Below are 19519 nucleotides of genomic sequence, written 5' to 3' on the forward strand. Positions count from 1 at the left end.
CGTTGCGGGGTTACCAGCTGCCCCGCTGTTCCAAAGTCGCGTTCGATTTGAGCGGAAGAAGAAGGGATTGCGAACAAAATCCGTGCTACGAGTGGAAGAAACTTGTATGTACCAGACTCTGCTTGACGTTTCCAGAACTCTAGTATGGTCTCAGGGCGACTGCCATTGATCTGGAGAGAGGTAGGGGCTGTTTCCCATCTCTCCAATTCTTCGTCAATACGAGTAGAATTTAGATCTTGGGTAGACTCAGGTTCGGTTGGATCTGTGTCGATAACATCGGCAAATAGCTTCATGAGGTCCTCGGAGAAAAGCGTTGAAGGTGCCGGAGACTGATCATCAACTGGTGGGGATGGCCGTACTTCCTCCGGGGCAGCCACTGCCACCATAATCGACCGGACCTTGTCATAAATCGTCTTTTTAATCTTGGTGAAGTGTCGATCCCCTGCTGCTGTGGCGACGCCACTCGAATCAGCATTTCACAACTGAATAACCCGCTTGAGAAACCCGTCGAAACCTTTAAAGTTGGGGTGCAGGAAGAGCTGCATCTCCAATACAAATGAGCACTTGATAAAAAAATTTCGGTCCGTGTAGCGCGAGAAAAATCGCTTATGAAAAGCGTCGTGAACAAGCGTGCGTGTGTTGGATGCTAGAAGTGTAAGATCCTCAGGTCGGAAGGCCATTGGGCGCTCTTTAGTAGAGCGAAAATCACGAAGCGCTTTTGAACTGTCCAGGACGGTGACCCGCAGCTTATACAAAGTCAATAGAACCTCAACTTGATTTGCACTTTCAGCCTGGGCCTTAGTGCTTATAGACGTTATAGGTTGTAAAATCGACAGGATTTGAATGAGGTTTTGATAATCCCGCTCCAATGGAAATCCGGCAGGAAGACTGGCACGTTCCTTTCGCGCCTTGTCAAGTCTCTCAGCATACCACGTCACTAGAGGCTCCCATAGGTTAAGAATTCGTCTGATGACACGCGTGAGGCCCAAAAATCGATGTGCTCGATAGTCCAGCAGCTGATGGGGGGATTGCTTACTCTTTCCAAAGACGCAAAGCTCTTCAAAAAGTGTACCCATAACTTCAACATGCTTGACTGTGTAGACGGTCTTGACGATGCGGCGAGTCAAATCTGTCATGGCGGGGTTTTTAGATTTGGACGCGTCCGCTACCATACCACATGCAATCTTAGTAGCCGCATTGGTCATGTGCGGTATACACCATTGCCAGTTTAGCTTTAGACCCTCCTGCATCATCCATTTCACGTCGGATCCAGCATCTGACGTGGCGCCAAACAAGTCTCGACGGGACAGACCAAAGTCGCGTAGAATTTCACCGATCCAGCGCTGAAATGGGCCGCGGATACCGCCTTTGCGCTCACCGTACTGTGGATTAAAGTGACGTGTTCCGAGGAGTATCGACTTCAGCTGAAAGCTCTCGTCGATAAAATATAGCCGCAATCCGAGATACTTTGTAGTTTGTACTTTCGAAGTTCAAAAATCGCCTACTACTGTGAGCATTGGAGCTCTTCCAATACGAACCGCAATCCAAATCAGCTCGATTGCCCTCTTAGTTGATGCATACAGCTCCACGATACAGTGACTGACGATCTTCCCATTAATTATGGCTTGCATTCCATCCTTAAAGACGAGCTCACGAATCGAGATAGATTCGTCGTATTCTCCAAGGCGGTAGGGAAGATTATTGTTAACTATACGCAGCGTTTCCATGAGAACATAAACCCGTGCTGGGTCGTCGCGAAATAACTGCGAGGTACGAACACGATCGAGTTCTTCGTCACGAAATCGTCGCTTCTCCTGGCTGGCTTCAGTCCGCTCTGAGGTTACATCGTGAGCTTTCTTCAAATGCTTTGTGGCAGCTGACGTCTTGCCACTGGACAGTGGGAATGATACCGCACTCTCACGGCAAACATCGCCGGCCAAGCACATCCAAATAGCCGGCGAAGCAACATCGGCTTCCGTTGACGGGTTTTCCGGGGCTTTGATTAGGCGAACACCATAGGAAAAGATGATAGACTTCTCATTTCGTCGTGGAGGAAGAACGACAAACCCCTCAGGTGGCTCAAAAGAGTTTATAGCATCTCGGATGCCTGGGGGGGAAGAATGCATTAATACGCGAGAAGCTCAAAACGTTCAGCTGCTGATCTTGCGATTTTGAACGCTCACAGCAAATAGAGTAGTGAGGCGCTGGGCGCGCAAAGAATCAAGCTCGGCGTCAAGATATGCTTGTGGTACGTGCTCGGAAAGACCCTGCCACCCCCTAGACAAAACAAGAGCTCTATGCTAACGTATCTACGTAGAAAATTGCAAGAAAATGATCCTTCTTTGACGCAAGTTTAGCGACCTTTTAGGGATGATCGCCAGTAGTAAAACAATGGAAGGAGAACACATTTTGACCAATCCAAAAGGGAGACAACGACGAGTTTCGTTGCCTTTCTCCGTCTGAAGAAGATTCCGTGTTACTAAAGACTGCTCAAAGGAGATCAACCTCTGGAGATCGTGGTTTCATCTCCAATTTTTGGAGTTTGACGACAATCCCGGTAAAATCGCCTCCCACTGGACACGAGAGACGGTAATTCCAGTGAAACTGCCTCCATATGAGGCGTCTCCTCGGAGGCTTGATGTTTTCTTAAACATCTAAAATGGCGCTTTGACTTGTTAAAAATATAATTTGAGTTTACAGTAGCAATATTAAAACCGGTATTCCGAGGCTCATCAAAAAAAATAAAGTACTGACAGTAAGTACGGGTCCCTTGGTATTTTATCCTTCCAATTCGATTGGTTGTTTTGCGGTAGTCGGCGAACGTACCATACAATAGGTACATCTCGTGTCATCACTACAACCGGCGACATCAACAGAGAAAAACCGATCACAAGCGGCGCGCTAGGAGCTCTGTCTGCAAGCCTTCTCACGTGCCCCACCGTGCCTTGTTCAAGGCGCAGACCTCGCATCGTGTAGAGAAAATCGCAAGCTTTTCGCTGGTGTAGTGATTTGTCACAATGGGCAACGCCGCGCCGCGCGCACAGCCGCAGAGCGTGCTGGACAGTGCGTCACAGTACCGCACCTTCCTCATGGATTACACCCCTCGCTCGATGGATATGATGTTCGGAAGTTTGATTGGAGACGGCAAGTTCCTCAAGAGCATCTCTTGCAAGTGTGACGAAGGGCATTTAGTGGTCAAAATCTACCGTAAATACGACGAACGCGAGTCCTTAACTAGCGCTGAGGTGGCGCTGCGTCGTCTGGCACTCGCGTTCTCCGTGGAGCAGCAACCCAATGTGATCCCATACGCAGACTTCCAGCTGTCGAACAAGTACAACGTGGCCTTCATGGTGCGTCAATACTTCGCGTCGAATTTGTACGACCGCATCTGCTCCAGACCGTTCCTGACAATGGTAGAGAAGAAGTGGATCGCTTTCCAGATATTAAGAGCACTGGAGCAAAGTCACGCCAAGGGCATCTGCCACGGAGATATTAAACAGGAAAACGTCATGGTGACGAGCTGGAATTGGGTCTTTCTGACGGATTTTGCGCCGTTTAAACCGACCTACATCCCCGAAGACGACCCCGCCGACTACAATTACTACTTTTGTGCTATCGACGCTACTCGACGTGGCTGTAGTGTGGCACCTGAGAGGTTTTACGGTAAAGGATCTGTGTCGATGAGTGGAGCAACGGGCTCAACGCCAGGGACTGGAGGGATCAACTCCATGAAGACACCTGATGCTGCGATGATGTTGTCTAAGATGGCAGATAGTGAAGTGACAGTGGAAGAAGTGGACAAACAGATTCTGGCGATGGGGTTGGGCAGTGGAACCATGGCAGGAACCCCCATGCAAACGCCTCCTTCGACGACGTCCACTGGTAGCGCGCCGTCGTCGTATTCTCGCTCCCGTCGTGAAGGCAGCTTACTAGAATCGATGGATATTTTCTCGGCTGGGTGTGTGATCGCTGAGCTCTTTTTGGGCGGCAAACCTCTCTTCGATCTGCCATCGTTACTTAAGTATCGTACGGGAGACGCAGAAACGCTACGACAACGACTAAAGAAAGTAGGTGACCCACGTCTGGAAGAACTGCTTCTTCATATGTTGCAATTAGATCCGACGGCTCGATTGTCGGCTAGTGGATATCTGGCCAAGTACACGAGTGCAAGTGGCCTTTTCCCGACATATTTCGACAATTTTCTGTTCCGATTTCTCGTCTTGGTGCTCAGTCGTGGTGGCAAAGTGCCTGATGCGCGTATTCGACTAGTGTGCAAGTACTATGGGCGATTAGTACGTGAGATTGCAGGTGTTGAAGACCCAGAGGGGGAAGAGTTTTTCAAGTTACGGTTAAAGGAAGGCTACGGCTCGGACCGCCTAGCGACGGCCACGGGAGGTGATCAGCAAACACATGTGGCACAGCGTGTACTTGAGGAACTGGAGCAGAAGATCCCTACGAAACATGACAAGCAGAAGGCGGAGCGAGACAACGCTGCACTCACGAAGTTGCAAAAGATGAAGGAGAAGGAGAACGACATGCGTGGTCTGAGCTCCACCTTGCAGAAGAAGAAGATCGAGAAGCTCCACGACCAGTTTAATGCTCTTAACCACAAGAAGACCAACTCGCTGCTGCTTGACTACGCTCGCGATCCGTCCACAGGTCGGTTGGATGAAGAAACGTCGGAGGATGTAGAAGGAAAAGACGAAGACGCAATGAGCTTGAACGGATCGTCCATTAAGAGGAGTACGGCTACTCCCCCACCCCATTCGAGCAAACCACGACGTATGAAGCCACCGACGTATCCTGGCAGCGAGCCGTGGCCACAAGATCGTAACGGTATTGTTATCGTTTTGTCGCTCATCTGCTCTAGTCTTCGGCATGTTCAAGTGCCGGAATCCAAGCTCACGGCGTTGTATCTGATACGTGCGCTGGGCCAGTTTACAAGTGATGAAGCGCGACTGCAGCGTCTGATTCCGTACCTTCTCGAGGTTATTGACGACCCCAGTGCTACTGTCCGCGCTTTGGCACTCCGTACCATCACGTACTTGCTGTCTCTGGTGGAGTCTTTCCCGCTTGCTGACGCCTCGGTGTTCCCGCAGTATGTGCTACCTGCTATGGTGCCTTTCCAGTCCGATCCGGATGAGTTGGTGCGCATCACATTCGCCGAGTGTTTGCCTCAATTGGCGGAGACTAGTCGCAGGTTCTTGGAGATCGCGCATGCTATGAAACAAAAGACACTGACGTCGTCGGGCTCTGCTGCTGCTATGTCTAACCGAGGCACTGATTCGCTAGCCCCCAGCACGCTGTACATGGCGTCCAGTAGCTTCGATAAGGAGCTGAGTGTACTGCACAAGATGATCTCTCGCTTTGTGATCCAACTGACGACTCCTGATCAAAAAGCCTCGTCGTCTCTTGTCAAGCGTGCACTGCTCGTTGATATTACGAGGCTATGTGTCTTCTTTGGCCAAGAACGAACACTGGACGTGGTATTGCCACAGCTTATTACTTTTCTGAACGATCCAGACTGGGAGCTACGTGGAGCTTTCTTCGACTACATTGTCGGCGTCTGCTCCTTTGTGGGACCTGTAGCTGTGGAGCACAACATTTTGCCGTGTATTGAGCAGGCTCTGTTTGATGTACAGGAGATCGTCATCACCAAGGCGGTGGAGTGTCTGACTGGACTGTGTCAGCTCGGATTGTTCCAGAAGAAGATCAGTACATTGGTGGAGAAGGCTCGTATGACGTGCTCACTGCTGTTGCATCCTAGCTGGTGGATCCGGGACGCCGTCTTGAAGCTGATGGGGGAGATTGCGTTGAAGCTGCGTAGTGTGGATGCCAACGTCTTCCTAAGTCCGCTGCTACGTCCGTTCTTGCGCAAGACGATGGTGTTTCTACCCGATGAAGAGGTCTCGGCTGTCACCAAGCGACTTCGAGATTGCTGCCGTCTTCATGTGTCCCGGGAGACGTTCGATCGCGCGCTGTTGGCGTCCTCGTCTTCGTCAGGACTTCATGAGGTTATTGCCGAGATGGAGAGATCTGTATCACAAGTTCCTGAAGACAGCGACGACGATATGACCCCGCCTGCGCCTCTGACGGCCATGACGACGACGTCGCGGGAGTCTTTGGAGGAAATGGTGAGCGATATCTCCACGTCGCGTAAGAACAGAGACGTGCTGCTAAGCTCGGGCTCCATCGACGGGTACGGCATGTTCCGTCAACAATCGTCCGGTGCGGCGGTCGCGTCGTCTGCTGCGGTAACAGCGGAAACGATCTCGAATAGTGTGGAGGATAACGTCTCTTCGATCTACGACCAGCGCAAAAATGAGATCCAGTCGCTCAAGCTCATGCAGCAGTATGTGTCGATTGCGTCGATGCAGATGCGCAGCAAGTTGGAGATGGCCAAGACGGAGCAAGCTGCGCGTATGCAAGGTCCGGCCAAGAGCGATCGCGCGGGATCGCCGCATGGTTCAGTGTCTAATGCATCGGTGGCAGGCGGTGGCGCTGCGGGGACGAACGGCAATCCGTTCGCTCGCAAGCTTTCACGCTCGCATCTTCGTGTACTTTTCGTGCCGGATATGCGGTTTGCGTTGTCGACAGCTCAACCGCTGAAGGCCAGTAACTTTGGGTTCTCTTCGTCTGCTGCAGCAGCGGCTGGTAGCACTACATCGACGTCTGCAGCGTCGACTTCTACTGCCTTGGTGACGAGGTCTCGCTCGCACGCACCCGGCACTTCGCCGTCTCACCGTGGAGCAGCTACAAATGGGTCCACAAATGGGCCCCCCTCGTTAGAGAGCCTCTCGCTGTCACATGTGGGCAAGATGTACAGTCTTGTGGAGCCGAGCACACCCATTTCAGCCTCTCCGATCACAGTGACTGGTCCGTCGTCTGTGGTTCCTCCTGGATCGGTATCGTCTTCGCTGGACGACTCGGGACTGGGCCAAATGGACTCCAACCACTTTGCACCTACCAGTGGCGGAGTTATGGTGAGTATGCTGAACATGAACATGCGTGACATGTACGGAGGTGACGGTATGAGCAGCTTGTTGGATCCGCATCATCATCCAGTACACGCGTCGCCTGTATCGCCTCCACGACAGAGGATGATCAAGAAGGCCCACACAACGTATCACCACTATTTCGCGTTCAAAGAGTCAGCGATGGACCCGGCTCTTGGAAATCCTCGCAAGTTACTGGCGCGTCTGAATGCACTGGGTATCCCTCCGCTGCCACCGGATCTTGGTGCGTTACGACTCTCGGATGGCTCACCGTACTCTATCTACAGTCACGCTCCAAGCCCGTACTGCTTGATGAACGGCTATGGTAGCTCCGGTGGGGGCAGTGGGACGCCAGGCAGTGAACGCGGAGGCACAAGTGTCTCGAGTGTGAATTCGTCTCCAGCTCAGATTGGCAGCAGTACGTACCCTCCAAACGGGGGGAGTACGTTTACAGCAGCAATCGCAGCAGCTGCAGCGATCAACGGAGGCGTAACACCAGGTAACTTTGGAAGTTCTTCGAGTAGTAATGGCCCTGGAAGCAGCTCGGGTAGTGTCAACGGAGTCAGCAGCAGTGGTGGATACCCGAGCTCCTCGTATCGCAACTGGCAGCCACGTAAGAACGTGTTGGTGGCAGAACTGGCGGAGCACTCTGGAGCTGTTACACGTGTGAGTGCCGCTCAAGACTACAGCTTCTTGGCATCGGCTTCGAACGACGGGACAGTGAAGATCTGGTCTGTACGCTCGTTGCAGCACAGTGTGAACCAAGGGTCTCGATGCACGTATGACGGCCAGGGTGGAGTAATTACCGACATGAAGGTGCTGACGAACAGCCACTCGGTTGCCTCGGCTTCGAGTGATGGCACAGTGCACGTCTTCCGCGTGGATAAAGTGAACTCTGTGGGCGGGAACGTACAGGCCACTGGAATCAAGGAGCTGAGAGCGAACAACAGTGCTGTCATGGCAATCGATTACCTGAATAACGTCACGGAAGCGTTGTTGTTGTATGCTACTCGCGACGGCAAGATCCACGCGTGGGATCTGCGGATGCGTCGTGAAGCTTGGACGCTCAATATCTCCTCCGAGCTTGGATATGTTACGTGCATTACGCACTCTCTGGACGTGAGCTGGTTAGCTGTTGGAACGAGCCGAGGCTTTTTGTGTCTGTGGGATCTGCGCTTCTTGGTGCTGATTCGTATCTGGAGACACTCGTCTCATCGTGCGATCCACCGACTCCAGCCCTGCTTGGGGTTGCCCAACACGTTGCCGCTTGACGAGACGTCAGTGCCGCTCGTGTTTGTGGCTGCAGGTGATGGCGAAGTGGCAGTGTTCGACCTCAGTATCGGTGCCTGTCGTGCTGTATTCCGTACGCTTGAAGCGCAGGCGTCTGAGGCTGAAGCTTGCAAGTGTCCTACACTTCTCCATGTGCCGATTCCACACCGTAGTCGCAGTGTGTTGGGAAGCTTCCTAGGCATCTACGGTATCGCTACGGCCTTTGACGAGATCGCCACGTCTCCTCTGAGTGAAGAGCCGAGTGTACGTGCGATGCTATGTCCGTCTCTGCATCTGCGAGGTATTGGAGACGCGTTGATCACGGGCGGAGAAGACCGACAATTGCGCTACTGGGATATTCGCAATGGGAAGCAGTCGTACACTGTCAGTGGCAATGGAGAAGCCAAGTCGTTCTACGATAACCAAGCTCCTCCTGGTGACTGGTGGCGTATGAGCTCGTCAGCAGCTCCGCAACATTTCGATGAGATGCCAGCGGCGCCCATGTCGACTACAGCAGCTATCACCAAGCCCGAGTTGGCGTGGAGTAAGCTGAGTCCTCCTCTGATTACTGTGTGTCAGGACTCATCCTTCTACTCGTCGCCGGGAGGCGTCGCCGGTGCAGCAGCGTCAGGTGCTGGCGGTGTGGAGTCGGCTATCAGTATGGAACGACGAGGCCTCGTGCCACCGTCTCCAGCTCACACAGATTGCATCCTGGATCTGACACTTGTGGAGCTGGGGAGCAGCCAGAATCCCAGTCCCATGCTGGTTTCTAGTGGCCGTGACGCACTCATTAAGGTGTGGAAGTAAGGAGAGCAGTGAAGTGAAGGATAACCTGGACATGAATGAATTATGTTGCGCGTCTAAAGTTGCTTGAATTGACTGAGCGATTACCGCTTCTTGTTGCGCTTGTTGCCACCTTGTTGACGCTTCATCTTGAGCTTCTTGTTGAGTTTACTGACGGCTGAGCCTCCTCCATCTCCGTCCTCAGCACTGCGTTTCTTGCCTGTAACAACGCTGGCCTTCTTGCCCAGCATGGCCTTACGAGCAGCACGTGCGTCCTTGAGTTTCGACCGCTTGGACGGCAGAGCTTTGCCCTTACGCTGTTGCTGTATCCGCTGGAATAATGTCAAGTGTTGCTCCTTATCAAACTTCTTCTTCTTATGCTGAAACGCTGAGTGTTTAGGCCTCTCGGCTTCCTCTTCGTCGTCCGAAGGCTCCAGGTCGCTGCCGCTTTCGTCACTGTCGCTCTGTAGGTCGCCCACTGACGTCGTGACTGTCACCACGTCGCCGAATTTACCCTGCGTGAAGTCGTCGTTGAACGTCTGGACTTTGGTCACCGCCTTGGCACCGCCTAGCACTGGCTTGCTCTCGTCTTCGGAGACGTCGGAGTCGCTGTCGACCTTGCTTTCTTCATCCTCTTCTTCGTCCTTCTTGTCGTCGTCTAGCAAGTTAAGCACTGCCAGTTTCTCCTTCTGTTCCTCGCGTCGCTGCTTCTTGGCTTCAAGCTGTCGCTTCTTGACCTTGTACGCCTCCATGTCCAGACCGAAGCGACGTCGCTCCTGCTTGCGCTTGTGGAAACCCGTGAGATATTCCTTACGCTTCTCCGGGTCGAACGTGACCACCAATTTCGACTTTTTACGCATATTCGGGTTGGCGCCCATTCCTGTAGTACCACGGCCCAGCTTGGCCTTGCCCACAGCGCCGCGTTTGCCCTGGCGAGACGTCGCTCCATGCATTGATCGCGCCATCACGCGGTGCCAGTCAAGTTAAAATGTGTTTGACACACAAAACATTTTGAGTTGCTGTGTACGAAACACAAATTTAAATTTACTCATGATTTAGTGTACGCCACATCATATCCGTCGTGGGCTCGCTTTTTGAGCACTTCCTTTGGTCCCATACAAAAGCCAAGTGCTTCGTCGTCATGAGTGCGGACTCGTCAGCGGTGCGACCACTACCGTTCGTGCTGGTGGACGATGACGGAGGCTTCAGCGTCAACCAGGAGGCATGTGCTGTGCTGGAGAGGGTCAAGACGCGCCTCATTGTGGTGGCTGTGGCGGGTCTGTACCGTACAGGCAAGAGTTTCCTGCTCAATATGTTAGTGAAGGGCGTATCCGGGTCGCGTCAGGAGCATCCAGGCTTCGCTGTGGGCGGTACAGTTAACGCTTGTACCAAGGGTATCTGGATGTGGGGAGAACCCATCCCTCTGGACGATGATACCAGTGTATTATTCCTCGATACCGAAGGATTGGGCTCTGTAGACCGTGAACAGACCCACGACACGCGCATCTTCGCGCTGGCATTGCTACTAGCGTCCAACTTTGTGTACAACAGTCGCGGTGTGATTGACGGCAACGCAATTGAAGATCTATCGCTCGTTGTGAACCTATCCAAGCACATCCAGACGTCCTCGTCCTCTAAAGACGCAGCAGGCAACGCTGACAGACTGCACGAGTTCTTCCCGAGTTTCATGTGGGTCGTGAGAGACTTTACGCTGCAATTACTAGACAATGGCAAACCCATTTCCTCCAAACAGTATCTGGAGAGCGCTTTAAAGCCCACAGGTGGCTACAGCGACGACGCAGTCGAGAAGGACCAGATCCGAGCACTTTTAAGTGACTTCTTTCGACACCGAGACTGTGTGACGCTCGTACGCCCTGTCGATGACGAGCAGAAGCTGCGGAATCTGCCTCAAGTGCCTTATGAGGAGCTGAGAGGCGAGTTCCGGACCAGCTTCGAGAGTCTGCAAAAGAGACTTTTTGGCAAGGCTAAACCCAAGAGTATGTTCGGAACGCCACTGAATGGAGCCATGTTCGTCAACCTGGCCGGGTCGTATGTCGAGGCACTGAACAGCGGCAAAGCGCCCGTGATCTCGAGCGCCTGGAGTCGCGTCGTACAGGCGCAATGTCATGACGCACTGGAGGACGCAGTAAAGCGATACAAGACCGAATTGCATGCACGTGTGCGACGTTATGTATCACCGGAACAATACGAGGAAGATGCTGGCTTTGAAGACAAAGGAGACAAGCAGGACGATGAACTGGAAGTGGTGGACAACGGACAGGGTGGCAACGCCATGTTCGATGAGAATGGCAACCTGAGAAGTGTGGCGTTGCGTCCTGAGTTGGAAGTGCAGGATTCGTTAGATGAAGACCCGACAGCGCCGGAGAACGAGATGATTGAGATCATGGAAAAGGACGACGACGCAGAGGCTGCACGTAGTGTGGAACGAACACGCTTGCCGTGCTCGGAAGATAGACTGAAGAACGTGCATCGCTTGTGCAAGCGCTTGGCTAAGAAGAAGCTACGTGACATTGTTGATGGAGACATGGGCGCAGATGCCGATGCTGGTGGAGGTGACGACTACATGGCTCAATTCCGAGCAGCCGTGAGTGCAGAGTTTGATTCGTATCGTCAACAGAATGCAGCGGCTTCTATGGCATACTGTCGGCATGTACTGGGTGCTCTCAGTCGACCTGGGACGGAGTATCTGGCTCATCCTGAGCAACACCGACAGAAGTCAGCGATGGAGCTATTTCGTGAAACGCAGACTTTCTTACAGGACGATTTGAGTGGTGTGCATAAGGAATATTTCGCTCACGCTGTGGGTCCATCGGCTGATGCCGCATACTGCGAGTTTGTGAGCCAACGCGTGCTCTCACAGGTGATTCAACGCACGGAGAGTACGAATGCTGCACACATGACAGAAGTTCGTGCTCTGGAGAAGCAGATGAATGATCTGAGTGTTAAGGTGGCGGTGGCACAGGGACAAGCAGGTGCAATGCAGGAGCTCTCGGCTCAGCAACAGCAGAAGTGCGAGCTGGGAGTAAAGGAGGCTGAGCAGCGTTGTGCGTCTGAACTAGCAGGACTTCGCTCCACACTGGAGTTCAAGACGAACGAGCTGGAACATATATTGAATCATAACGCGACTATGAAGCGTCTGGCCGATACAGCACAACAAGGGCATTATCGAGCCACCGAATTTGCCTCCTCGGCCTTCGCCCAGATCCTGTGTGGATACCTCATCAAGCAGCACATGGCTCCTGGTGCTGGTGGATCAGCTCGCGCAAAGTGGCAGCAGCGGTACTTTGTTCTCCAAGGTCCACAACTGAGCTTCTACGACACTAAGGAGGACTATGAACGCTGTCGTTCGGACAATCCGCCGATGGACGTCACGGGTGCGATCATCGAAGACAACTACGCTGTACCCGAAGCGTTCAGCGTGTCTTTCCGTGACGACAAGTACTACCCGTTGCAGCTCCATGCCAAGTCTCGGGAGGTCAAACAGGAGTGGGTGCGTAGCTTACGAGCTGCTGCGGCTGGTCGTGCTGCGGCACAAGGAGAATCACGTAGTCTTGCGTCTTCGAGCTCGTCTATGGGATCCTCAGCGTACGGTGATATGGGGAACTCGTCTACGGCTTACCAGGGAGGGAGGGAAGGACCCCCTAGCTACGGAGAATCAGCGTCTTCGGCCTTCCAAGGTGGAGCGTATGCTTACGGGAATTCCTCCTCGAACATGTATGGCCCTACGGGTGGAGCTGGTGGCAGTCGGTACATGCAGATGTAGTCAAGTCTACGTAGAGTGACGCACGAAAGTATTTGAACGTTTAGCTTTGATTTTGATTTCCCAACCAGCAAATACAATCGTGCTTGAAACAAGAAATCGTATAGCAAGTTCCTGCTGGAAAGGTAGTCTCAATTCGGGGTTTTGGCAGTAACCGTAGTCGGACCAACGTTGCCACCGGCCTCAATCAGATTGGACACTCCGATATCCTCGAGCATCTTGATCACAGAGCCGATACCAATGCGCTTCTGAGGGTCCCAGCGGCACATGCGCTCGACGAGATTCCACTCCTTATCTTTAAAAACTGCTGGGCGATCAGGAATCTTCTTTTCAGTTTTCACAAGACGAGTTACCGCTTGGTCCGCCAGATTTCGTCCCCATGGAAAGTCGCCCGTCACTGCTTCGATGATGCACATCCCAAACGCGTAAATGTCCGAAGCGAATGTGGGCAGGTTACCTTCCAAACACTCAGGTGCTTTCCATCGTACAGCTTGCGTAGTCAGCACCCCGATAGACTTCGGTGTGGTTCCAAGAACACTCAGCCCGAAGTCTGCAATCTTTGCTGCTCCTCCCTCGCACACGAGGATGTTGTCGTTTTTGAGGTCTCCATGCACGATGTTGTGGTCGTGAAGATGCTCGATCCCTGAGCTGCCTGCAACAGACGAAACCACAGCTCACGACGTCTACCCTTTTCTGGCTGTAAGTAGTCGGTGAGGGTCTGACGTGTTGCACGCTCACAGACGAAGAACGGTTGCGGTCCTTCATAACAGGCGCCGTACAGCTTGATTAAGTTGGAATGGTTCAACGCAAACCACAAATCTGCCTCGCGGCGGAATTGATTTCGACGGTTCTCGTCGACTGCCATCGGTTTCAGTCGTTTTACAACCACGTCTGTCCCAAACCACTTGCCCAGATTCACCAAAGCAAACCCTCCACTTCCAATGTTCTCCTCCAGCTTAACTTGGTAGCTAGGAATGAACCACTTGGGAATCATACCGGAACCGCCGATCCCACGCCGCTGCGCTTCTCTTAGCACTGTATTCATCGAGTCGACAATATCTGCAGCATAAGCGCCAGCCCGAGTCTGTGCCTCAAACCGTAGCATTGCGATGTCTTCTGGTCTACTCGTATGCTGAAGAAATGTCGATGGATTCTTCAAAAGCCTCAGAAATTCTTCTCGTTGGCTGGTTCGAGCTTTATTTCACGTAGGCTGCCAGTGATGCACTGTGTCCATGCCTTGCAACTGTGGGGAATCGTGCACTAGGTGGTCAATCTGGTGGTGATAATGATAGTTTTGGCCAGCTACCGACTGTGACGCAATCTGCATTGACACACTGCTGTTCGACATGTTTTCGTCAAACTTTTTGAAGAAATCCCACGCTAGCAGACTGAAATCTTCAACCAGAACGCCATATAGTTCTCCAGCTCTTTCCATATGCGAATACACGTCTTGAAGGCGATTAAAGACCGACCGGTCCTCGGGAGTGAATTCCTCTTCATGATCTTCGGCCAGTTCGTCAAGCAGCTCAGAAATGGTCCCGTTAAAACTCTGTATGACGTAGTTCGAAATGTCGGCCACTATGTGGGATTTGTCGACATCCCTCTGAGATCCATCTCCATCCAGGAGCTTCATTTTGAAACTCACGTCCTCCAGCTTTGTTCTATCGGCGGGGTTCTCAGCACAGAGGCCTTGCAACATCTCCCATTCTTCGTCAGTAATAAAACCCGGTTGTACATCCGGTAGACGCGACGTAGTTTTGTGTTTCCACGTGTCAAATTTTTTGTCCCTCGTTTCCCCTGGTAGATTTGAGTTGCGGCCATTTAACAAGATGAAAAACACTGCAATTCCGAATCTCAAGACATCGTAGCTCTCCGCAGACTCCTGATCTTCAGTTTGGTCTTTGTTGTCCTTGTTTCCAATCACATGGAACCGACCCACACGGCTTCGTGGCACTAACCCCAGTCCATCCAACACACCTCTGCGCTCCGAGTAGCTGCAGCGAAGTGTCGTCGGTGAGACGTCATGGTACACGAGGCCGCGATCGTGCACGTACTGCAGACCAAGTGCACAGTTCCCCATGTAGCGCCACACATCCTTCTCGAACGTTGGTGGAAAGCACGACTCGTGGATAACAAAAGGCTTGCCAACGTATGACGCTCCATAGAATTTCCGTAGATGAGGGTGGTTGAGCTCCGTTCAAATGTGAGCGAGACGGACACTCACTTCCTCGCACACTTCTCCACGCACTTCATCGCTCACGTTGTCATCAGCGTCTTTCTCCCTCGCCTTGACGTCCCACCCAAGTTTGCAGTCTTCAAGTTTAGCCTTGCTCACCCAGGCCCACTCATGCTCAGACGTCACGAACCAATCTGGCAGATCACTCGACACAAGGCCAGCTTTCTGCACAGCCACGTCGTATACTAAAGATATCGTATCCAGCTCTCCTGTCGTCAGCTTGTCGCGGTACTTTTCATTCTTACCAGCGAACGGCGTGATGCCGTCGTGGTATTTTTCCACGCAATAGCGCAGCAGTGTCACAATCTCCAGTTGTTGATTCTTATCGCCCAAAGCCGCAACCAATTGGTCATTGTCCAGGGCAAATTCCTTGAAAACTTGGAGCCGTTCCTCCCGTTCGACGAGTAGCTGGCTGTGCCACTCCTCGCGCTCCGATGGGTCGAGGAAATCGAGTGTGTCCAGCGCGTTGTCGACGTATCGATGCAGTAGCGTCACCACTCGGCCCGTGTCCGCCAACTTCAAGAGGAGGTTTGATTGACTCTCGTATGAGTCCAGCGACTCCTTCAGGATGCGCGTGAAGCGGATCATGATAGCCACTTCACTCTGCTCATCACGACATACATCACGCAGCTTCCCGACGAAGTGGTCAGCCAAACGGTCAGACGTGCTGAAGTCGCCCTTGTGCTTGGAGTGCCAGCGACTGTCGTCCGAGTCCATCCAGAACTTCTTCATCGTCTTGCTCATGGTAGTGTTGGCGACCATGGTGGATCGATCCGACAAGAAGGTCACACAGCCTTACACACGCGTGGAGGTCAAAGTCGTTCGTGGCAAAAGAGGCTTTGTGGCCAGCAATAGCGCTGCCGCAGCCGCTGCGGTATCCGCCATCTTGTACTCATCGACACCTTTGCGATCATCCCTATAACAGAACAATTCTTTAATAAAGAGAGAATAGACTTGGAAGTTGAAGTTGAAGCAGCACATTCACTCTCGATTCCGCACTCGCGTGTGCACTCCAGGACTCCAAGAACGAAGGAAGCAGCATGTCGGTCCGTCGAGAGGTGGTCTCGCTCTCGCAGCTGCTGCGCCGCAATGAAAACTCGTAGGGACTTGCGTTGATGCTGTCAGTTTTGTGGCTAAGAACGTAATGATGACACAGGAGCTCACGTCGAGGAGCTGGACGCGCGCCTCCTTTGCCACTACAAACATCGCGGCGAAGAGCGGAAACACCACAACCCGGCGGTCAAAGGAGTTTGGGGGCGAGACAAGTGCAGTCTACACCATTCACAGAGAAGCCTGCAAACTCTGGGTTTCAGCCGGCGAGCTTCACGCAGCGAGTACTGGATGCTAGCCGAGCTCAGCCGGGAGACTGGAAATTAGTAGCCAGGCGAGTAGCGGGTTTCCTCCTCTTTCTCAAGAAAGGTAGTGCGCATTTTGCTTTTATTAGTGGGCCTTGGTTTCTTCCCGTAATTGAGTTTTTTTTTACTGGATGATGAACAGTGTACGCTCCCGAAAGTGACGAGTTCAGCGCCATCACGTCGATGTCGCAGTCGTCCTTCTCTCAGCCTCAGTCACAGAACTTGCTGGGATCGCAGGATGGCCAGGTGACGAGGAGCTGCGTGCATGAATGAAGCGTGTGTGCATTGACCGTGACTGTTTCATTTTGTAGCTGCATCGCGTTCAACAATGGCAAGCTGAGCGGGTACCTCCGGCTCCTAAGTCTCCTGCTCGCTGTAACGGCGAAGAAAAGTTGCTGAAGTTGGAGCAAGCTCTCACTAAGGCGTTTGTCGAGCAAACTCGCGAGCAGAAGCACCAGCAACAAAGACTGCTGGAACAGCTCACCAACCCAATAAAGAAGTCACTTGAGGACGCCCATGCAAAGCTTGCGAGTAGCTGCGAGAGCCAGCAGCAGCAAAAGGTGGCAGCTAAAGAGCTCGAAAAGGGCATTTGCGCAATGACCGAGTCAATCACCGCGCTCCGACAAAAGGTTTTTGAATTGCTTGCCCGTTCGCTCTGGCTGGAACTCACCATGCCATTTTCCAATGTACAGAGCAAATCAGCTTGCGCAAAAATCCGTACGGCTGTGGTCGACGAGACAGCAGCGGTGAAAGCCGCGCTGACGGAGCTCCATGCAAGGATTGAGACGGTTGAAGGCAGCGTTAGGTCGTACTCGGATCTCGTGACTCAAGTGCTCAAGGTGGAAGCAACCAAGCATGACACACTGCTGTCAGCTGTCGCAGCTTCATCCTGCACCTGTCCTAAAGAACTCACATCTCCTACTATTCATTCGCGCGGCGCTGATACTACTGACAGAAAGAGAAGGCGAAGCTCATGCTTTTATGAAATGGCCGACATCAATCCTGGCAGCTTCACTCCCCCTGCAGCTAGACCACCTCCACGTACAAAGACATACTCTTCACCTCGCTTTGATATCGGTACCAGACCCTGTTACGGCAGTGAAAACGACGAGTCGCGCGACGAAGAACTTCACTTCGCGCTCCGGCGTATTGAAACTCTCCGCGCTAAGCGTCGCCAACATCAGCACGATCTCTAACTGCGCTTATTCAGCGTCACCAAGCTATGACAAAGAGAACACCCGACAGCTACTCATCAACAAGGAGCAGTCAACATCTACCTTCAGACAATGGGAAGCCTGCGATTCCCGTTCGTATATATTTTCATCCTTTTTCTGGTATGTTTTTCCTTTTTAATCGATCTCTCGGCCACATATCGCTTTGATGCTCGCTTGCCGTGTGCCCATACAGCGTCTAGAACTCCGGTCGCGTCTTCACAAAAAAACACACAAATAAACACGAGTAAATAGTTAGCTTCCTCTACTTCCTTCCCTTTTTGCCATTAATTTGAGTCATGTCTTGCTCCCGATAGCCTACCGGGTAGCCAGCGCCGTGGGTGGGGTCCTGGATGAGCTTGGCGTACTCCTCGCGAATACCCTTGCAGGCCATCTTGTGGTTCACACCGTTCTCGCGGTAGCACGTGGCCAGCTCTTCACGCACAACTTTAAGCGTCTCTTGCGCCACTAGTACGCGCTTGGCGTACTCGCGCTCGGCAGCACGGATGGCCAAGATCTCGTCCTTGGAGCGGAGCTGCGCGGCGTACATATCTCGCTAAAATACTAGACCGCCGGGATCAGAGCAGCGGTAGCCTCTAAAATGGCTGAGGGGAGGGCGGTGGTCGCTGGATTTGCTCTAATGAAATCAAGAAAACCGGACGGGGTGTCACATCATGAAAAACAAAAAACAATTGTACCTTAAGTTAAGAGCAAAAAAAACTTTGCAGGTAAAAACTTTTTTGTCAACAGTAGCAGCGGAAATACATGTTTACATTCCAGTACCTTTTACATCGAGGTAGAATTATACTTATTCTAATATCTCACATTTTTAAAATTTTTAAATAGCTCTTAAAATTATTCTACATGTACAGTACTATTGTCAGGAGTTAGCAGTAAGGATATTTATCAGGAGTAACCTCAACATCAACAAATGTTGCAGTAAACACCTCAAGTTTAGTTTTAGCCAATACGTAATCAACAAAGCAAATTCGATTTTTTAAGTCAGGCGGTAGTCGCACCGGGCAAGCGGTTGAGGGCAACCAAAGGAAGTTCAGCCATAGTAAGCGCGTCGCCAAGCTCCGCATGCACTGGACAGTAGAATCGCACCGGCAAGCCCGTTATGTAGAGATAAGCTCTCTGCTTTTTGATAGTCTCGCGGCCATAGTGGACAAGCAGTAGCAGTGCCGGCTGCAACCAGCACCGCGGCCAAGAATGAAGCGGCAGTCGATGCCGAATATCTACTCGGGATTGCAGATGTACTCGGAGGCGTAGCAGAAGCCAAACCCGCGGAGGATACTGCAAGGATCTCAATGCTACTACAGCGATACTGCGTGTACATTACGAAAAATTCCATCATTAACATAATTCACGCGTACGGATATTATATATCTTTTTATTAAAGTTTTATAATTTCATTGTTCGTCTCCGATATACAGTAATATCCATCCTTGCGGAACTCCACATGCGGTATACGGGGAGGTATTGACCACATATTCACCAGCTACTATCCCTTCATCAACCGATTCTACATCGCCTGGCGTGTTCGTACAACGACGTGAGTTATGCCCGGGTACCCCGCAGGTGCTGCAAGTGTATTGCGATCTAGATTTTGTTGTGGGGCCTAAAATCGACTCTCCAATCTCAGTCAGCATATTGCTCACAGTTGAGGCCTGGTCAGGCTCTGTGGAAGGTGGAGGTCTAGTATAAGGAACCTCCCCGTTGCTAAGATATCGTTTTGCGTAGTTTTGACGATCCTTCTTAGGCTTGAGAGGACCTACAGCACGTCCGGCTTGGCGATAGTGAGGTGGGGGATGCATCGCTACATCCGAGTCCAGCTCGGACTCAATCGGCAAGAAAATTGAAACATCTTTGAAGGCCCTGTGAAATGA

At 52.1% G+C, this 19519-nt stretch overlaps 6 protein-coding genes across 6 annotated transcripts; 3 read left to right on the forward strand and 3 right to left on the reverse strand.

Annotated features, from left to right (window-relative positions):
• Positions 1 to 3017: 3017 nt before the first annotated feature.
• On the forward strand, positions 3018 to 9071 carry PITG_19875 (phosphoinositide 3-kinase regulatory subunit; the record flags this gene model as incomplete). The annotated part of the gene is made up of 1 exon (XM_002896088.1): positions 3018 to 9071. The coding sequence occupies one exon, from the start codon at positions 3018 to 3020 to the stop codon at positions 9069 to 9071; it is 6054 nt and encodes a 2017-aa protein (XP_002896134.1).
• Positions 9072 to 9151: 80 nt separating this feature from the next.
• PITG_19876 (uncharacterized protein) lies at positions 9152 to 10012 on the reverse strand (the record flags this gene model as incomplete). Its single annotated transcript, XM_002896089.1, has 1 exon — positions 9152 to 10012. The coding sequence occupies one exon, from the start codon at positions 10010 to 10012 to the stop codon at positions 9152 to 9154; it is 861 nt and encodes a 286-aa protein (XP_002896135.1).
• A 176-nt stretch (positions 10013 to 10188) lies between these two features.
• PITG_19877 (guanylate-binding protein, putative) lies at positions 10189 to 12662 on the forward strand (the record flags this gene model as incomplete). The annotated part of the gene is made up of 2 exons (XM_002896090.1): positions 10189 to 12558; positions 12633 to 12662. 2 exons carry the CDS (start codon positions 10189 to 10191, stop codon positions 12660 to 12662), a joined length of 2400 nt encoding a protein of 799 aa, XP_002896136.1.
• A 297-nt stretch (positions 12663 to 12959) lies between these two features.
• On the reverse strand, positions 12960 to 15808 carry PITG_19878 (protein kinase, putative; the record flags this gene model as incomplete). The annotated part of the gene is made up of 4 exons (XM_002896091.1): positions 12960 to 13471; positions 13516 to 13991; positions 14034 to 15019; positions 15065 to 15808. 4 exons carry the CDS (start codon positions 15806 to 15808, stop codon positions 12960 to 12962), a joined length of 2718 nt encoding a protein of 905 aa, XP_002896137.1.
• A 400-nt stretch (positions 15809 to 16208) lies between these two features.
• PITG_19879 (uncharacterized protein) lies at positions 16209 to 17615 on the forward strand (the record flags this gene model as incomplete). Its single annotated transcript, XM_002896092.1, has 3 exons — positions 16209 to 16329; positions 16562 to 16665; positions 16731 to 17615. The coding sequence occupies 3 exons, from the start codon at positions 16209 to 16211 to the stop codon at positions 17613 to 17615; spliced, it is 1110 nt and encodes a 369-aa protein (XP_002896138.1).
• A 280-nt stretch (positions 17616 to 17895) lies between these two features.
• On the reverse strand, positions 17896 to 18180 carry PITG_19880 (uncharacterized protein; the record flags this gene model as incomplete). The annotated part of the gene is made up of 1 exon (XM_002896093.1): positions 17896 to 18180. The coding sequence occupies one exon, from the start codon at positions 18178 to 18180 to the stop codon at positions 17896 to 17898; it is 285 nt and encodes a 94-aa protein (XP_002896139.1).
• Between the last annotated feature and the right edge of the window lie 1339 nt (positions 18181 to 19519).

The sequence above is a fragment of the Phytophthora infestans genome, genomic scaffold (genome assembly GCF_000142945.1).
Source record: "Phytophthora infestans T30-4 supercont1.105 genomic scaffold, whole genome shotgun sequence".
In the NCBI taxonomy this organism is placed as follows: domain Eukaryota; phylum Oomycota; class Peronosporomycetes; order Peronosporales; family Peronosporaceae; genus Phytophthora; species Phytophthora infestans.